Source organism: Cetorhinus maximus, chromosome 18 (genome assembly GCF_964194155.1).
Source record: "Cetorhinus maximus chromosome 18, sCetMax3.hap1.1, whole genome shotgun sequence".
Lineage (NCBI taxonomy): Eukaryota > Metazoa > Chordata > Chondrichthyes > Lamniformes > Cetorhinidae > Cetorhinus > Cetorhinus maximus.
The window spans coordinates 26,854,554-26,873,876 of record NC_135896.1 but is presented as its reverse complement, the minus strand read 5'-3'; the positions used below and the strand labels follow the sequence as shown (position 1 = coordinate 26,873,876).

General features: G+C 45.2%; 1 protein-coding gene across 2 annotated transcripts in view; it reads left to right on the top strand.

The window, feature by feature from the left end:
- prkcha (protein kinase C, eta, a) overlaps positions 1-19,323 on the top strand; it is a 212,627-nt gene that overhangs the window by 190,968 nt on the left and 2,336 nt on the right. For both annotated transcript variants that reach the window (XM_078562261.1, XM_078562262.1), the window contains 2 exons: positions 3,057-3,245; positions 18,555-18,701. In XM_078562261.1, coding sequence (XP_078418387.1) covers positions 3,057-3,245; positions 18,555-18,701 — 336 coding nt within the window. The remainder of the gene's footprint in view (positions 1-3,056; positions 3,246-18,554; positions 18,702-19,323) is intronic.

Sequence of the window (19,323 nt, the reverse complement as noted above, 5' to 3'; positions counted from 1 at the left end):
AATCCCTCTGTGACTCAGATTCTCACCATAAATGCTGTTCTCTAACCATTGTCTGATGCGGAACCAGGCTGTTCACAACCTTAATGTCATATTTGACCCTGAGATGAGCTTCTGACCACATATTTGTACCATGACTATGGCTACTTTTCCCACCTCCATAACATTGCCTGACTCCACCCCTGCCTCAGCTCGTCTGCTGTTCAAAGTCTCATCTTTTGTCACTTCTAGACTTGACTATTCCAAAGGAATCCAGAGCAGCCTTCCATCTTCCACCCTCCATACACTTAAGGTCATCCAAAACTCTGCTGCCCATATTCTAACTTACGCTAAACTCCATTCACCCATCATCCTGTGCGCTGATTTTTATTGACCCTCAATTAACCAACATCTTGATTTTAAAATTCGCCTTGTTTTCAAATCCTTCTGAGGCCTCTATAATCTCCTCCAGTTTTACAGTTCACTGAGAAATCTGTGTTGCTCCAATTCTAGCCTCTTGCACATCCCAATTTTAATTTCTACACCATTGGTAGCCATGCCCCACAGTTGCTAATGCCTAAACTTTGGAATTCCCTCCCTAAACCTCTCTGCATCTTGACCTCCCTTTCCTCCTTTTAGGTACTCTCTAAAACCTACTTCTTTCGCCTGCTCCAGTATATCCTTACGTGGGTCATTGTCAAATTTTGTTCAATGATGCTCTTGCGAACCTTGTGCTCCTGGATATTTTACTGTGTGAAAGGTGCTAAATAAATGCAAGTTGTTGTTGCATTATCTTATCTAGGACCCTTCCCTGGCTGCTCAGAGCTGCTCACTAATGGTTCACCAAGCAATATAATTCAAGGTGAAAGCGCCATGTAGGAATTTCACTATCCCTCCCTCTCCCCATATAAACCATCTCACCTCCATGTGTGTGCAACACTGAGTCTGAAAAGCTGACAAATGTACCAACCAAGGCAAGTGTGTTCGAGAACCAGACACCATTCATGTCCATGGAATCATGCAGCACACAAAGAGGCCAGTTGGTCAATCGTGCCAGTGCCGGCTCGTTGAATGAACTCTCTAAATCGTCCCACTCCACTGCTCTTTCTCCATGGCCCTGTATTCTTTAACCCTTTAAGAAGTTATCCATGGGGCGGAGTTTTCCCTGCCCGTTGGCGGCATGCTTGTTTGGCGGCGCCAGCAGACAATATGGCAAGAAGGCCAAAAATCGCTTTCCCGACGTCATGGAAACCAGTTTGCAATCGTCCGCTCTGCCTGTCAATGGCAGGCCGTGTTTCCCGCCTTCGGACATCGGGACCTTCATTGTAATACATCTGCATGTCATTATAAGCCCAGTTCACTAAAATCATTCCCTACGCTGGATCATCTGAAGATAATCACGCCGACGTGTTTCACATCAGCACATAAGTGACGTGTACCTGGCAAGCTAGACTTCGCTTTGGACTTCGAGATTTGTTTGCCTACCTTGCTTCGGGCAGAACTCACAGTCATCAGTGCTGGGCTTCGCAGATAGCACCACATCACTTTTAAGGGCCTCACGGGCAGGTCTCTACCAACCAGACCAGTCTGAAGGCGGGGCTGGCTTTCCAATGGCTGCAGGGTTAGGGCTTGCTTGGGGAAGGGAGAGAAGTGGTCTCAGGCAAGGAAGAGGCTACAGGATGAGGGCTATACTGTGGAAGGAGGGTATCCCAGGATGTGTGTGTGTGGGGGCACATGTTGACCTGTGCAAGCGGCCTCAAGATGGTGAGGACTCAGGAGGCAGTCTCCAGAGGAGGTCAGGCCAGATGGAGATGTGAGGGTGTGTGTGAGAGAGAGAGCGGTGATGTCCCTTGAGATAGCAGTGAGTGAGATGCCAGTGAATGTGTGATGGGCTTAAGTGTGTGAGTTTAGGGTCATGAGATGGTTGCCATACCCTGGCAACACGGGTGAGATCATTCACCCTCAATCTGCATTGGTTGGCCAACCTCTTCTGTGCAACATTGGCTCTGATCACCACTGCCATCGCCTACCAAGCTGGAGTGGTAATGTTGCTGCCCCTCCTGCGGCCAGAGTAGAGGGAGAGGACACCATGGCGGGCCTCCACATCATCCAAAAGACGCTCGAGGGACACGCCACTAAACCTGGGGGCTGCAGTCTTCTTGCTTTTCGTGGCCATGCATTCTTTACAGCAGTCCTGGGCTGAGAGCACCAAGAGGTGTGCGCCCAGCTGTAGTTTAGATGTGGCGCCGGGCGTGATGAAGTGACGAGGTGACGGTATGGCGGGCAAATTGGAGCCCGCCCGCCTTCAAAATGGCGTGTTTCCCGGGAATGCATGATTAATGAGGCGGGATTGGGACAATACGGTGTGAAAAGCCGCCATTGTGGCTGGCGGGTGAAACGTTCTTTTTCTCGCCCTTAGTGCAAATCAGGGATGATTCTGCCCATGTAAGTGGACAGGTTCTGTTACTGAGAACAAATGCTCTACCTAAATTTTCATTTGTCATTTGGTTTATTTATTTATTTAGATCTTTTTTTCACTTTAGTTGTTCCAGGCAGTCTGCTTAATGGTGTCCTTCTGCCTGGCACCTTGTATATAATTATAAGCAGATATCACGCTATTGTTCAGACTAAAATAGTGCATTCTAAATAACACGTAAAGGCACGGTATGACTTAATGTGCCCTTATGCACTCAAATAATTAATAGTGTAACTCCAGCACCTAACATCTGTCAAAAAGAAGTATAATTCTGGAGCTGCTAGGTTGTGGTTGAATAAGGCATGAAACACATATTTCTTAGGTAGCACATGGTACAGTTATAGGTTTGTTAAACCCATAGGATGTCTGATAGCACAGCTGACCTGGAGACAGAATAAGCCAGATGGCTTTGGCTGGGACAAGTATCAGAAGGGTAGATTTTCTGGGTCCTCACCAGTAGTGACATATATAGCATTTCTGTATGTTTTGTTTTAATAGTTTACAACCCCTTTAGACATGAACCTAACATTTGTACTGTATTGAAGTTTCCAGTTAATCTGCATGGTAATGCTGCTGGATTGACATGGATTCTGTTTCTGGCCAGATTTTGCAGGAATTGCAGTATGGTTCCTCTGTGGACTGGTGGGCACTCGGTGTCCTGTTGTACGAGATGCTGTGCGGTCAGCCACCGTTTGAAGCTGAGAATGAAGACGATCTGTTTGAATCAATCCTGAATGATGAAGTCCTTTACCCTGTGTGGCTCAGTGACTGTGCAACCGCCATCCTGAAAGCGGTAAGTTGCAACCCATTCCTTAACTCTCAGCTGGTGGCTTTGGTACTAAACTGTGCTGTGCTGAGTCACTGCTTTTATATCTCAGGAGCAAAGCAGTCTAGGCAGAAATGAAAGTAATATTTCTGATCTTGAAACAACCCCAATAGCGTGTATGAAACGTTTCCCCTATGCCTGATGGCTCAGTTAATAAAGGCTTTTGCTATGTGCTACTGAACATTGTTGCTCAGAGGAATTGTTTTGATCCACTTTATTCCCTCCTTTCCTAAAGCCATTAACTGGACATGGATAGCAGCAGTCTGTTTGTTCCTGCTCTCACCTGATATCCACGCACACATATTTCCAACAACAACAAAAACTTATATTTATATAGCACCTTTAACCCACATCGCCACACAGAGGAATTGTAAAACAAAATACAACACTGAGCCACGTAAGGACATATTAAATCAGAGGAGCAAAAGCTTGGCCAAAGAGCTGAGTTTCAAAGAATATCCTAAAGGAGAAGAGTGAGGTAGAGAGACAGAGAGGTGTAGGGAGGGAATTCCAGAGCTGGGGCCTAGGCAACTGAAGGCACAGTCACCAATAGTGGAGAGATTAAGGATGGGGCTGCTCGAGAGGCCAGGAGTGCAGGTATCTCAGAAGGTTGTGGGGTTGGAGTAGATTACAGAGATCTGGAGGGGCAAGGCCATGAAGAGGTTTAAAAACAAGGGTGAAAATTTTAAAATTGAGACGTTGGTTGATGAGGAGCCAATGTAGATCAGCGAGCACAGGGATGATAGGGGAATGGGACATAGTGCAAGTTAGGACACTGGCAACAAAGTTTTGGGTGACCTCCAAAGTTTATGGAGGGTAGACTGTGGGAGGCCAGCTGGGAGTGTGTTGGAATAATCAGATCCAGTGGTAACAAAGACATGAGTGAGGGTTTCAGCAGCAGATGAGCTGAGACAGAGGTGAAGTCAGGTAATGTTAGAAATTGGTGGTCTTAGCGATGGCATGAATATGTGTTTAGAATCTCATCTATGACACCAAGGTTACCAGCAGCCTAGTTTAGCCTCAGACAGTCACCAGGCAGAGGGATGGAGTTGGTACCTAGGCATTGTAACATGTTGGACATAGTTTGGTAGATCTTGGGTAGTTCAATAGTATTTGTTAACTACCGTACTAGAAACTATATACATAGGCACAGTAAAGATCCAAGCTAGGAGCTACCTCCATGCTTGCTTCCACACATTGCCCTGTCCAACATTACATTGACCCCTAAGCGTGGGTCATGTGTTCTCTTGCATCACCATGTGGGCAGTATTATACTCAGTTCCACATTAACCCTTTTCGCGCCAGACTCATATACTACGCTAGTGAATGGAGTTTGGGGCAGGCACCAAAAACACTGGCTTCAGTGTTCCCAATATTCAATTGGAGGAAATTTCTTCTTATTCAGTATCGGTAAGCAGCCTGATAACTTAGCAACAGTGGAGGAGCCGAGAGAGGTGATGGTGAGGTCGAGCCATGAGTCATCAGTGAACATGTGAAAACTAACACTGTGCTTTCGGATGACGTCATTGAGGAGCAGCATGCTAATAAAAAATAGGAGGGCCCAAGGATCAATCCTTGGGGAGACGCCAGAGGTAGCAATGTGCAGGCAGGAAGAGAAGCCTTTGCAAAGTGATATTCTGATTGCAATTAAAGAAATAAGAATGGAACTAGGTGAGAGCAATTACCCCTCAGCTGGATGACAGTGAAGAAGCGCTTGAGCAGGATGGTGTGGTCAACAGTGTCAAAGGCTGCAGACAGGCCGAAAAGGACAAGGAGGGAAAGTTTACTTTTGTCACAGTCACCAAGGATGGTCATTTGTGACTTTGATAAGAGCTGTTTCAGTACTGTGGCCGTCTCAGAGGATCCAACTGATCATTGGTCAGCAACTAAGAGTCTTGCTGGTTTAGAAATGCTGACTGCAATTCTAGCACCTTAACTTGATGCCCTGACTGAGATCAGTTAATTCAGCTGTGACCCAGTCGGCAACACTCTCACGTCAACACAGAAGGTTGTGGGCTCAAGTCTCACTCCAGAGATTTGAGCATAAAAATCTAGGCTGATGCTCCAGTCCATCACTGAGGAAGTGCTGCGCTGTCGAAGGTGCTATTTTCTGCCCTCTGTGTGCAGGTGGGCTGTTGCATTCCTCCATTATAACAGTGCCTACACTTCAAAAGCACTTCATTGCCTGCAAAGTGCTTTCGGATGTCCTGAGGTTGTGAAAGGCGCTACATGAATTCATGTCTTTCATTTCCCTTTAATTTAGCACAGGCTAGGAAGTGGACATGGCACTTACTGATTTATTTGGATTAGTGCCATGTTGGGCATTGCTTTTGCCCACTGGACCATCAGGGAATCTTTTTTTATTGAATCAATTGGTTGATCTTTTAACAAAATAAAAGGCAACAATTCCATTGAAATGCTTCTGAAGCTGGCCTTGGTAAAGCTGCAAGGCTCCTTTCCTCATGCCTTGCAGCAGAGAGCACAACGTTCCTTTAAATGGGGGCCGAGGAAAGTTTCTCAATGGCACAGCACATTAACCTACTGCAGCCTTAGTGGCCTGCACATTAAGTTCCTGATCAGGTTCCTTGGGTAAATTAAACAGAACAAGTAAACCTCGTGGCTATTATGCACATCTGGTACTGGTCTTAGAACCACGTTGTAAGACCCACAAGACTCAGGTGGTCAGATGGGGAAGGGAGGAGAACCTGGACAATGACGCGAATGAATAAATAGATAAAAGGGATAAAAGTACCACAAAATATTAATATGGCACTGAAGCAGGTCGTCAGGCATATTTGTTTTAGTCTCAAACTATAGACGGGGATGCTGGTGGGACACGGAGTGGCATTTAGGCTTGGATTTTGTCTTTTTTCCCCAGTAACTAATGAAAATTCACTGAAATCTTTAATATTTAAATGCCTCTGCATCATTAGAGAAAAGTAAGTGGAAAATTCAACTTTTGTAAATACCAGAACTTTTGCTCCTGGTTTTCACTTGAGCACACAGAAGGGCAGTGAAAACCCTCAACTGTGACAGAATAAAACTGTCCGTCACCCATTAATGCCCCTATCTCCTCATGCAGTGAATGATAGGGCTTTTCAATTCAACCTCATTGTATTCATAAAAACAAAAAGCTAAAAGCTACTGCGGATGCTGGAAATCCAAAACAAAAACAGAATTACCTGGAAAAACTCAGCAGGTCTGGCAGCATCGGTGAAGAAATCAGTTAACGTTTCGAGCCTTCATGGCCCTTCGAAGGGCCGTGAACGCTCGAAACGTTAACTGATTCCTTCTCCACCGATGCTGCCAGACCTGCTGAGTTTTTCCAGGTAATTCTGTTTTTGTTTTCTCATTGTATTCATGTTCATGCTTGTTTTTTTTATTGTTGTATGAATTCCAACCTTGATATACAATTACTGTTGGTTCATTTAGATTCAACAACAGATATTTTTGATTTGTTGCAATTGTAATGTGACAAGTCAAGGGAAGGAAAGTCACAAGGTCCTGTCACTGCTGTGGCTAAAATTGCACTGAAGTGTTCCTCTGCAGATTGTGGCGATGACACCATAGATAAAATATTCTCACTGTGGTCAGATCATGTATATTGCAACAAACCTATAGCTATACTGCACATTTCCTTTAGCTTGGATGAGAAGATAATGCTGTGCCAATCAAGTTTGTACAATTTAGCCCCCTTCCATGATTCATCTTATTGACACCCTGATGGTGATCAGACTTGTTTCTGAGTAGCTGTGTTGCAACATCCGCCAGTCAGAGCTGAAGTCTGAGAAACTTGCCCTCGCTTGTCAGGACCGTAAACCTGCTCATATACCCAGTAATTTCTGTTTATTCATTCTTGCAATGTGAGCATTGCTGACAAAGGCCAGCATTTGTTACCCATCTCTAATTGCCCTTGAGAAAGTAACCGCCTCCTTGAACCACTGCAGTCACGTGGGTGCAACTACAGCGATGTTAGGAAGAGAGTTCAGGATTTTGACCCAGCGACAATGAAGGAATGGAGATATAGTTCCAAGTCAGGATGGGGTGTGATTCGGAGGGTAGCTTGCAGGTGGTGGTGTTCCCATGCACCTGCTGCCTTCTAGGTGGTAGAGGTCGCCACTTTGGAAGATGCATCTAAGAAGGCTTGGCAAATTGTTGCAGTGCATCCTGTAGATAGTACACACTGCTGCCATAGTGTACCAGTGGTGGAGGGAGTGAATGTTTATGGAAGTGGATGGGGTGCTTTGTGTTAGATAGTGTTGAGCTTCTTGAGGGTTGTTGGAGCTACACTCATCAGGCATGTGGAGAGCATTCCATCACACTGCTGACTTGCACCTTGTAGATAGGCAGATTTCGGGGAGTTAGGAGGTAAGCTACTCACTACAGAACTCCCAGCCTCTGACTTTTTCTTGTAACCACAGTATTTATATGGCTGGTCCAGTTCAGTTTCTGGTCAATGGTAACCCCTTGAATGCTGATAATGGGGATTCAGCGATGGTAATGCCATTGAATGTCAAAGGGAGATGGTTAGATTCTCTCTTGTTGGAGATGGTCTTTGCCTGGCACTTGTATGGGGTGAATGTGACTTGCTTCTTACCAGTCCAAACCTGAAGGTTGTCCAGGTTTTGCTGCATGCAGGCACGTCCTCATTCTTCATGGAAGATCTGAGGCTGTGGATCCTTGGGGGATATTGCTGCTGGGCTCAGTGCTGTTTTCACCCAATACCCATGTTTCAGTAGAAGTTACCAGATAACCAACAGGAGTGGAAATTCTGACAATCCCTTCCCCTCCTTAGGTCCTTTGTGGTACCCCAATGGTTGCTAAAAACAGTTAATTAAGTAGAGACGAGGAGTTCAATCCGGGGTCCTCTTCTCCAGACAGTGTCTTTGCCTTTGCTATTAAGCATATTTAAAAACTTCAACAGCAGAACTTTATTAAATGGCTTCTGGAAATTCAAGTTAATTATGCGTCTATGACTGACTGACAGCATTACCATCTTACAGCAAGTGTATATCTCAACTGAGTGAAGAATTAAGTGTGCATATCACTTAACTCTGGGCATCACCATCCACTTTTCACATTTCCTTTTCCTCATATTATTTTTAGCCAACTGAGTTGCACAAGAATAGGTGCAACAGAACTATCCAACAGTGTTTTGTTTATACATCAAACCATGAATCACCCTGGATATTGAAGGGTTAGCTTAACCTTGTAATTAATAACGACCTCTTGTTTCTCGTTGTCTTGCCACGTCACAGTGCAGTTTCCAATTATCTCTGCAGTGATTCAAAGATCTGCTCCCCCCCACCCCCCGACATTGTTCAAGGTCCAGCCACACTTGTAGTGTGCACATGAATATTATCAGCTAACAGCTCGACCCTGTCCACTTGAAGTGAAGTTTGTGTTGTGGTGTACAGCGACAGCCAGCTACACCAGTTTTATCCCAAACAGAATTTCCCCTTCAATGCAATAAGGCAGCCTTACAGCTTTTTCCCTTTTTGCTTAAACTAGATAATTCTAACACTGCTCTAATCGGTAGAAGAGGAATTGACTGTTGTTGCCATGGCATGCACACTATTCATACTCTGACATTTGCCAAGTATTTTTGCAAATGTGGTTTTACACCCCCAATTGCTGTTTAAGGGCAAAAGCACAGGATCACCAGCTTGACGCACAAAGAAAGATAACATATGAATCATGTGAGTGTTGGTGTCTTGCCTCCAAGTATAGATATGAGGAATGCTGTGTATTTCTTCATTTCCCAGGGCCTGTACAGGAAGCACGGCTGTTCATTTAATACGACACTGCCAACCCTACTAGAATTTTGCATCCTGCTGTTTATCCTTCCCGTGTTCTGCATTTCCTGAACTATTTTGTAGTTCCTGTTTAGTATTCCTTATGCAGTTGCAAGCAGGAAAGGAAAACGACTAAAATTGAATCAGATCGGCAAAGACTGCGCAAGAATTAAATGTGAAATCAGCAGGTAGTGAGAACTGGGCTGTGCCACAAGGCAGTGATGATTTTACCCATATTAATAAACGGGATATAATTACAGAATGATACAACACCGACGGAAGCCATTCAGCCACGTTGCCCGCAGACCCTGTGTTGGGGGTCTCGCGGTGGGTCGCGGTGTTCATCCCCTCTGCCCTGTGGAGGGGCAGGTGACTGAGAAGAAGGTAGGTGGTACTGCTCCTGCTGCTGCTGATGGTGGTGGTGTGGCCTTTGCTCTCCTGCCGATCAGCAGAGGTGAAAGGTGGAGCTGCATAAGCTTCACCCATGCCGCGGTGAAGCCTGGCAGCGGGAAGTGTAGCTGAAAGTGAGTGAAGTGCTGGACAGGTGAAGTGCCCTCCAAGAAGTTGACAATCACCTGCCGTGCAGTGAAAGAGCAGCAGCCTCTCACCTGGCCATGGCTGGAGCTTTTCAGTGTAACTGATCAAAACCTTCCCAGCTCGTCAGTTTCACTGAAGGAGCTCTTCCTACTTTGCCCTCGCCTCGGTGACCCTGATGAGTTGCTGACAAATTGGGATGGCTGGGAAATCCAGGATTCAAGATGAAGCATCTTATAATTGGCTTCTTCACAACCTCAACCATTAGTTAATTATTTACCTGACAGATCCCATGGGGTTCCTGACCGCCTTCAAAGCGCCACAGAAAAGCCAAAAGAAACCGAGATTACATCGGGATCATGGATCAATGGCAAATTCTAGAACTTTCCCAGCCCACCCACGCCCAAACTAACTTCCAACAAGCTGAAAAAGTTCTGCCCTATGTTTCTTGTTTTCTCTCTCGCTCAAGCTCATGTCACCTTGACATAGATTCCTTCAGATCAGCACTCAGATCTACCCAGGTCATAGAGGGATGCCAATGTTGTCCTAAGGCAGCCTGCAACTTTCCTGGCACAAAACTTCAAGATATCTGATTAAGCTCAAACTGTGCCATAAAAGACGATGGCACTGGCATTCTGGAAAGGATATTAATGTCATTATAAATCACACATAACAATGATTTTTTTAAACTCTTGCCATAATACAACTCTACAGGCCTTCACAAGTCAATATCAGCAAGTTATTCCACCGGTGTTCCAGTCATCATTTGCTATCCAGCAACTTCATTGGGTGTGTTTGTGTGTGTGTGTGTTTGTACATGCATGTGTGTGTGTGTTTGCACATGTGTGTGCATTTATACATGTATGTGTGTTTGTATCTGTGTGTGTTTGCACGTGTGTGTGTTTATACATGTGCATGTGTGTGTGTTTGTACATGCATGTGTGTGCTTGTACATGTGTGTGTGTTTTTGTACGTGTGTGTTTGTACATGTGCATGTGTTTGTACATGTGCGTGTATTTGTACGTGCGTGTGTGTACGTGTGTGTGTGTTTGTACATGCGTGTGTGTGTTTGTACATGTGTGTATGTATTTGTAAGTATGTGGTTGTACGTGTGTGCGCGTGTGCGTGTATTTGTATGTGTGTGTGTATGCTTTTGTATGCGTGTGTGTGTTTGTACGTGTATGTATGCTTGTACGTGCGTTTGCTCGTGCATGTGTGTGTGTGAGTGAGTTTGAATGTGTGTGCTTAGGGGCTGAATTTTTAGCTCGTTAGGCGGGTGTGCGTCCAACCTGACTGGGCGTAAAATGACACGCGATGACATCGGGCGAGCGTCCCAACATCATCATGCACTCACGCGATATTTCAGTCGGCGGGCACGCACAAGAGTCGGCAGTGCTCCCGCCGACAATTAAGAGCCAAAATGTATTCATCAACCATGATTTTTCGCTGCCTGTCCAACATTATGGTTGCCGAGTGGGTGAATCAGCCAGGCGGCCTTTGCCTTTTTGAGGAAACCTCGTCCAAAGGCGGGATGAGGTTTCTGATATTAATTTTAAAAATATAAAAATGTTTGCACAGAATTTTCAGCTGGTATATGTTCCGGTGACTGATTCTGATGTGAGGGCATTTTTTCCCGGTTTTTACAATCTTTATTTTTGACATTTAGACCATAAGACATAGGAGCAGAAATTAGGCCATTCGGCCCATCGAGTCTGCTCCGCCATTCAATCATGGCTGATAAGTTTCTCAACCCCATTCTCCCGCCTGCTCCCCGTAATGTAAATTTAACTTCCTCAGCTCCCTGAGGCAGCTCTCTGACATCAGTGACTGTGCTGACTTCAGCACTCACCCTCCTCCCGCCCCCACCCCGGCAGCACTGAGCCTTTCAGCGCGCCTTTCACGCTGGCTGCCCGTTGATTGGCCAGCCAGCATGAAATCGCGGTCAGGGACAGATCGCAGTCGGGGGTCCGTTCCCGGCCGCTCCCTAGCCCGCCGATTGTGGGTGCCCTCTGAACTAAAAATCCTGCCCATAGTTTAAAAAAATGCTGTCCACAGATTTCTATTTTTATTTTATTTAATAACGGAAACCTCACCCCGCCCTTGGATGAGGATTGATGAAAAATGTAAAGGCCGCCTGGCCGATTAGTGTGTCTGCCAACCGGAAGGTTGGACGGGCTACGTAAAATGACAGACAATTTCGCCATTAATGTGCTTAATTGCCCTCTTAATTGTCAGCGGGCGCACTTCCGACTTTTGCACACGCCTGCCGTCCAAAATATTGCGCAAGTGTGGGATGATGTCAGATGCTTACCCAACGTCATCCCGCGTGATGTCACGTCCGATTGTGTCGGGCACGCGCCCACCTCAGGTGTGTGTGTGTGTGTTTTGTGTGTGTGTGTGCTGTGTGTGTGTGTTGTGTGTGTGTGTGTGTGTTTTGTGTGTTTTGTGTGTGTGTATTTTGTGTGTGTTGTGTGTGTGTGTGTTTTGTGTGTGTGTATTTTGTGTGTGTTGTGTGTGTGTGTTTTGTGTGTGTGTGTGTTGTGTGTGTGTGTGTGTGTTTTGTGTGTGTGTGTTTTGTGTGTGTGTATGTGTGTTTTGTGTGTGTGTGTTTGGGTGTGTGTGTGTGTGTTTTGTGTGTGTGTGTTTGGGGGTGTGTGTGTTTTGTGTGTGTGCTGCGTGTGTGTGTGTGTTTGAGTGTGTGTGTTTGGGTGTGTTTTGTGTGTGTGTGTGTGTGTTTGGGTGTGTGTGTGTGTGTGTGTGTGTGTATGTTTTGTGTGTGTGTTTGGGGGTGTGTGTTTGGGTGTGTGTGTTTGGGTGTGTGTGTGTGTGTGTTTTGTGTGTGTGTGTTTGGGTGTGTGTGTTTTGTGTGTGTGTTTGGGGGTGTGTGTTTGGGGGTGTGTGTTTGGGTATATGTGTGTGTGTTTTGTGTGTGTGTGTTTTGTGTGTGTGTGTTTGGGGGTGTGTGTTTGGGTATATGTGTGTGTGTTTGGGTGTGTGTGTTTGGGTGTGTTTTGTGTGTGTGTGTGTTTTGTGTGTGTGTGTGTTTGTGTGTGTGTGTGTGTGTGTGTGTTTGGGTGTGTGTGTGTGTTTGTTCATTTCAAAAGTGAAAACAACAGTTGTGGGTAAAATCTAAACACCTTCTGCTGTACAATCCCCTAGTCTTTCAGTGTTTCATTTTCTTAATGATTCTTTTAGATTCAACGTTCAGCATGCCCACACTCCTCCACCAACGGTCAGCATGCCCACACTCTTCCACCAACGTTCAGCATGCCCACACTCCTCCACCAACGGTCAGCATGCCCACACTCCTCCACCAACGGTCAGCATGCCCACACTCTTCCACCAATGTTCAGCATGCCCACACTCCTCCACCAACGGTCAGCATGCCCACACTCTTCCACCAATGTTCAGCATGCCCACACTCCTCCACCAATGTTCAGCATGCCCACACTCCTCCACCAACGTTCAGCATGCCCGCACTCTTCCACCAACGTTCAGCATGCCCACACTCCTCCACCAACGTTCAGCATGCCCACACTCTTCCACCAACGTTCAGCATGCCCACACTCTTCCACCAACGGTCAGCATGCCCACACTCTTCCACCAACGTTCAGCATGCCCACACTCTTCCACCAACGTTCAGCATACCCACACTCCTCCACCAACGGTCAGCATGCCCACACTCTTCCACCAACGTTCAGCATGTCCACACTCTTCCACCTGCTCTTCCTGCCCTGTACATAATCTCGGCCATCCAGAAGACGTGTAGCTGGTCACTATTAAGGAAGCTGTCATGGTGCAGCATTAACTTGTTGCTGGCTAACATGTATTTTTATTAAAGGAGTGCTATTAACGGGAAATGTTCATTCACCTCACCATCAGCAGCCGTCACAAATATAAAGTCGGTGACCTTCAGAGATCTAATTTATTGGAGAGCTGCAGTTTCATTGCTCCTCAACTTTTTTTTCTTCTCTCTTAATTTATAATGGTCTATTCTGTTCATTTCAACCTTTATGGGCAGAATTTTTAGGTCAGTGTGCGGGCACGCACCTGACCCGATCGGGCACGAAATCGCGCGTGATGACATCGAGGGAGCGTCCCGACGTCATCCCCCACTCGCGCAGTATTTCGATCAGTGAGCAAGTGCGAAAGTCGGAAGCACACCCGCTGACAATTAAGAAGCCTATTAAGGTCATTAAAGTTGTAGTTGTCTCCAACTTTTCGTGGCCTGTCCAACCTTATGGTTGGCGGGTGGGCGAATCGGCCAGGCGGACTTTGCATTTTTCATGAAACACCATCCAAGAGCGGGATGAGGTTTCTGTTATTAAATAAGGAAAAAATATCTATGGACAGCATTTATATCGTGTATATATTCAGGTGTCTGATTGTGATGTGTGGACATTTTTTTTTCATGACTCTTAAAACCTTATTTATTGGTTTTAAAGTCTTCAGCTCCCTGAGGCAGCTTTCATTCAGCGCTCCCCCACGCCCGCACTTACATCAGGGGCAGCCCTCCTCCCGCCCCAGCCACGCTAATCATTTTGGGTGCGCGCGCTTCATGGTGGCGGGCCATTAATTGGCCAGCCGGCGTGAAATTGCGGTCGGGGGAGAATCGCAGTCGGCAGCCCATTCCCCGGCTGCTCTCAGGCCCGCCAATCTCACCCACACGCCAACCTAAAAATCCTGCCCTATATGATCGTGGGTCAATAATCAGTTCAAACAATCTATCTCCCTAACTGTAATAATTGGCTCAATTTTAGGAATATTGTAACATGGCACACCTGATCATTGACGCTTCTTTTTCAAGGGTGTCTCTTATCAGTTGTTGATCAATATTCGTGCATTAGGATGGCAAAACTGTCACTTTGTAACAGGACAAGGAAATCTAGAACTGGTTTCGTAAGCAAATGTCAAGGATAATTAGCTGTCTGGGACAAACAGGTTAGAGCAAGTCCCTGTTTCTTGTAGGTATAATTGTTGCCTATAGAGCAATTTAATTGCTTGGCAAGTATGCAGGCCTAAAGCCTTCAGACAACATTCAAAGTATGTAAAACAGAGCTCCATGTTGATGTGTAGCCGTATATATAGAATGGCCATCACAACCTTTTGCAATCCTTTTTTTTATTGCTAAATATCCACTTGCCCCACAAAAATAAAGGGGTGGGGGTAATGAATTAATGTCTTGGAGACCTGAAAGGCGTGGCATTGTCAAATAATATATTTTGTGTACTTCTGGTTTATGTTCCAGTGCTATTGCTGCCAGCTCACCCCGAGGCCATTCCTTTCATAATTTTACTGTATTGCTTTAACAATGATTACATTGTCTTCTTTCAATACAGTTGACTGCTTGGCGGGAATAGATGACATCAACACTTGAGCTTAAAGGGTGGAATACAATGTGGATTTGGATGTCAGACTAATAACATTATTGTCATTAAAGCATCCCTGAAGGTAGCAGAACAAGTTAATAAGGTGGTTAAGAAGGCATATTGAATCCTTTCATTTAATTGCCAAGGCACACAATATAAGAGCAGGGAGGTTATGCTTGAACTATATAAAAGATTAGTTAGGCCACAACTTGAGTACTGTGTGCACCTCATTACAGAAAGAATGTAATTGCATTAGAGAGGGTACAGCGAAGATTGATGAGGATGTTGCCAGGACTGGAAAATTGCAGCTATGAGGAAAGATTGGATAGGCTAGGGTTGTTCTCCTTGGAACAGAGGAGGCTGAGGGGAGATTTGGTTGAGATGTACAAAATTGTGAGGGGCCTAAATAGGACCCATTCACTTTAGCAGAGAAATCAGTGGGCAAAATTTTTAGCTTGGCGGGCGGGCACGTGCCCAACCCGCTCGAGCTTAAAATGATGCGCGTTGACTTCAATGCGCAGTCACACGACGTTTCGTTCAGCGAGCGACGCCAGAGCTGGCATTGCGCCCACCGACAATTAAAAGGCCTGTTAATTATCAATTAAGTTAAAATTTTCACTGCTCGTCCAACCTTACGGCTGGCGGGCAGGCGAAAAGCCCAAGCAGCCTTTGCACTTGTTAGGAAACCTTAACCACGGGCAGGATGAGGTTTCCTAAAGCAAATAAAATTAAAAATGTAAAATTGAATTAACAACGTGTCACTGCTCATGAGAGAGAGTCACATGAGGGGACATGTTTCATGACATTTTTTTTTCTTTTTTTTATATAACACTTCATCTCCCTGAGGCAGCTCTGTGCCTCGGAGGGACTATGTAGCGTGCACTAACGTGCATGTGCAAAGGTCACACTTGCCCGGCTCGCACGCTTCCCCCCACCCGCACAGGCAGCGCTGACGCTCGCGTTTCACACTGGGCGGGCCTTAATTGGCCTGCCAGCGCAAAATTGTCTTCCGGCCCCGATCGTGGGCGGCGGTCAGGTTCCCAACCGCCCCAGCCCACCCCCGCCGCGCCCAGCCGACATGGGTGAAATTCTGCCCATTGTCTTCGGCACTCAATGCAAAGAATTCATTGAATTCGTTCTGAATCACTTTGGCTATGGCATCATTGTACGGATCCCACTCTGGATCAGATGTGGCCCTTTTGGTTTTGTAATCAGTTCCCCACCCCCATACAATGAATCATCTTCCTCTCCATCCATTGAATTGGATATTCCAGTTTTTTTTAACAATTTGATGACAGTTTGTGCACTAATAGCATCCCATGATTTGATAATGAAATCGCACAAAACATCAAATGGGGCAGTGCACATATTTCCACCTTCTGGAATATATTTTTCTCCAACAATGCTCCAGCTATTCCATTTGGAGTGAGCATGATCCTTTTGAGGCACACATCCAAAGGTTGAACTATGGGCATTAGACCCCCTGATATAACTGCAATGTGGGTGTTATTTCTTTGCAGATGCCTCTTGATCTCATTCATTAAATGGGACCTGAATATACCCCAGATTAATAAGATGGATTCTTTACGTAAGCCACTGGGACACCCACTCCACACATCATCGATCCATAACTTCGCTCCATCCTCATCCATCCAATCATTGTCATGGACAGGCACAAAAACTCCTGCAGGAAACGTGATTTTCAGCGTGGTTTTATGTTTGAAAATTACCACAGGCTTTAATTTTGCCCCGGCAGCCATACAAGCTTGTACCACAGTGCATCTTATCTTCTCATGTCCTGTAGTTTCCTCTAAAACTGTTTTCAAACTTTCCCACGCCACAGTTTGGTTGCTGGGCATATAGAAATTCATGAGCATTTCATCCATGTTGTTGATGTGGCATAATGGGTACTTGTGTTTTTGCCACTGTTTAATGGTGAATCAGTGGAAACTGGTAATTTTGACATGGAGGGCTTTTAGTAGTCGCTGAGCCATGTTGGTCTTCTGCAGCAACACTTGACATTTTTGGTCTATAAAGCAGCTACGTCAGTAGTTGATATACCAACTATCTGTTGCTCTGAAACCTTTGCTGGACTCAGGGTTTGAGCTTGCTCACTTAAGTGCGTATATACTCATTACATTTCTGGTGATGGTAAAATTATGCTGATGGTTTTCGAGAACCAATTCCGATACATGATTCTCAAAGTCAGGTCAGTGTTGGTCCCTGTTCTGATGAGGCATGTAGTCTTGGAATCTCTTCAGGGTGGATTCTTTCTTCTTCCTTTCTTGCACTAGTTTTTCACTAACTTCATTCCATCGCTGCAGCACATTTATTTGACACGTTAGCAAATGTCATGACTTTTTGCTTGAAAGCAGTTTCATATTTCATTCATTTTGTAGGAAGACTCATTTCTCTTCATCGTTTGCCTTGGGGGGGTGGTTCTGCTCTGAATACGCATGTCTTAAACTCCTTCGCAACACTTGCTCAGTGTCTTGCGTCCTGTTATAAGGTAACTAAAACATGAATTGGTGGGGCGCAAAATTAGGGCTGACTACTCATGCGGACGGAGCATATTGTGGCTGAAAAAGGAGGTTGACTTATCTGCTGAGTATATGCAAAAACACGATTTTTGGGGCCTGAAAAATGGGGTCATCTTATACTCCAGGTCGACTTATATACTGGGGTCTATGGTAGTGTTCCAGAACAACAGGCCTCTGAGGCATTAATTTTAAACCGTGTTTATGTGTTGCCTCTATACCTCTGGAATCTGCCATTGCGAGGCAAAATTAAGAGCAGTCTAAAATGGCATGTGTGGTTGATTTCAACAGTGAATTAGAATTTTCTGCTTCTGACAAAAGACCAGTTTTAACACCAAGGAAAGTCCCAGTGTATTGGAGGCTTGAGCTCATATCCATCCACACTCTGAGAAAGTAGTGATTTCCAGCACTCGGTGCTTCTGCTGACAGGCATAAGCATTCACTGTAAGGAACATTGTTACTTTCAGAGAAGCCCAGCCTTGATGTATTGACTCATATATTCTAAGGATATCACTTGGTTATTGTGGTTAGCATCTCACTGTACTCATTATGTCATCAAGACATCTTGCCCACGGGCCAAGCCTAATAGTGTCTCTGTTTCAATATGTTTAATTTCTCCCCTCTCCTATTCCTCAGCTCAGAGTTGCTGAAGCTAGTTACAGTGTATGCATCACCCAGTGGCTGCCTGCACAGAGCAAGCTTAATACCTGGGACCTTTCTGATCTCCGGACCTGAGTACCACACCACAAGCTGCAACTACCTACCGAGCTGCTTCCTGTTTTTTTAAAATCCGGGAAAGGTCCTAAGAATGGATTGAACTAAAGTAGGTTGAGACCAAAACTTTGATCAGCCATTTGAATAAGATGGTGGAGGGCGGCTGGCAGTTAATGATCTACTCCTGGCTGCTGCTTTCAAGAAAGCAGAAAGAAAATGTTGGTCAGGGAGTGGTGGACATTAAAGTTTTTAACTATTTCCCAAGCTCTCATTCTGCCAGTCTGTATAATTGAAGAGTAATCATCTTGTTCTCTCTTTTTCCACCAGTTCATGATAAAAAATCCTAACAAACGTCTGGGCTGTGTCACAGCACAAGGTGGGGAGCAGGCCATTCTCAACCATCCCTTCTTCCAAGGAATTGACTGGGATTTGCTGGAACAGCGAAGAGTCAAGCCGCCTTTCAAACCCAGGATTGTAAGTTAGATGAAAAAGAGTTTTATGTTGTATCCCTTATAGCTGCCTTTAAAATGCTGCAAGGTCGGTTGTGGCTGACCATAGGCAAGAGCACACTGTTCTCTCACTTACATCTTTGTGTGATTCATCTGTGCTACTGCTTCCTGCTTCCGACACAATATACTCTGCACTTAAGTGATCATAAAATGGCAACGAGATTTAAAAGCATTGACTGTATATATTTTCTCTGTTGAGGCAATATCATAAACCTCTCTGGCATACATTTAAAATGACACAGATCCCATCCTGCCTTAGTTACCTGCAGTTTTATCTGCACAAAGATAATTTGTGAGATTTCTTAAAACTCTAAAGCCATTATAGGCAGAAATACTGGAGCTTTTCGAACGTTGATTATAGGGCTAAAATGTAGAGGCAGATCACCAATATTGATTGTTGTGGCAGTCTATCCATTTCTGCTCATTTTCCTTCAGACTCTCACTATGCAGTCATACTTTACCAACACGCATCAGATAGAAGCAGTTCTGTTTGACTTGGCTGCTGTAGCTGTGGAATCTGTCTAGTTTATATTGCGGTGCACAATTATTCCAAAGTTGCAGACCTGGGAAAGTTTGTACAGCCAATA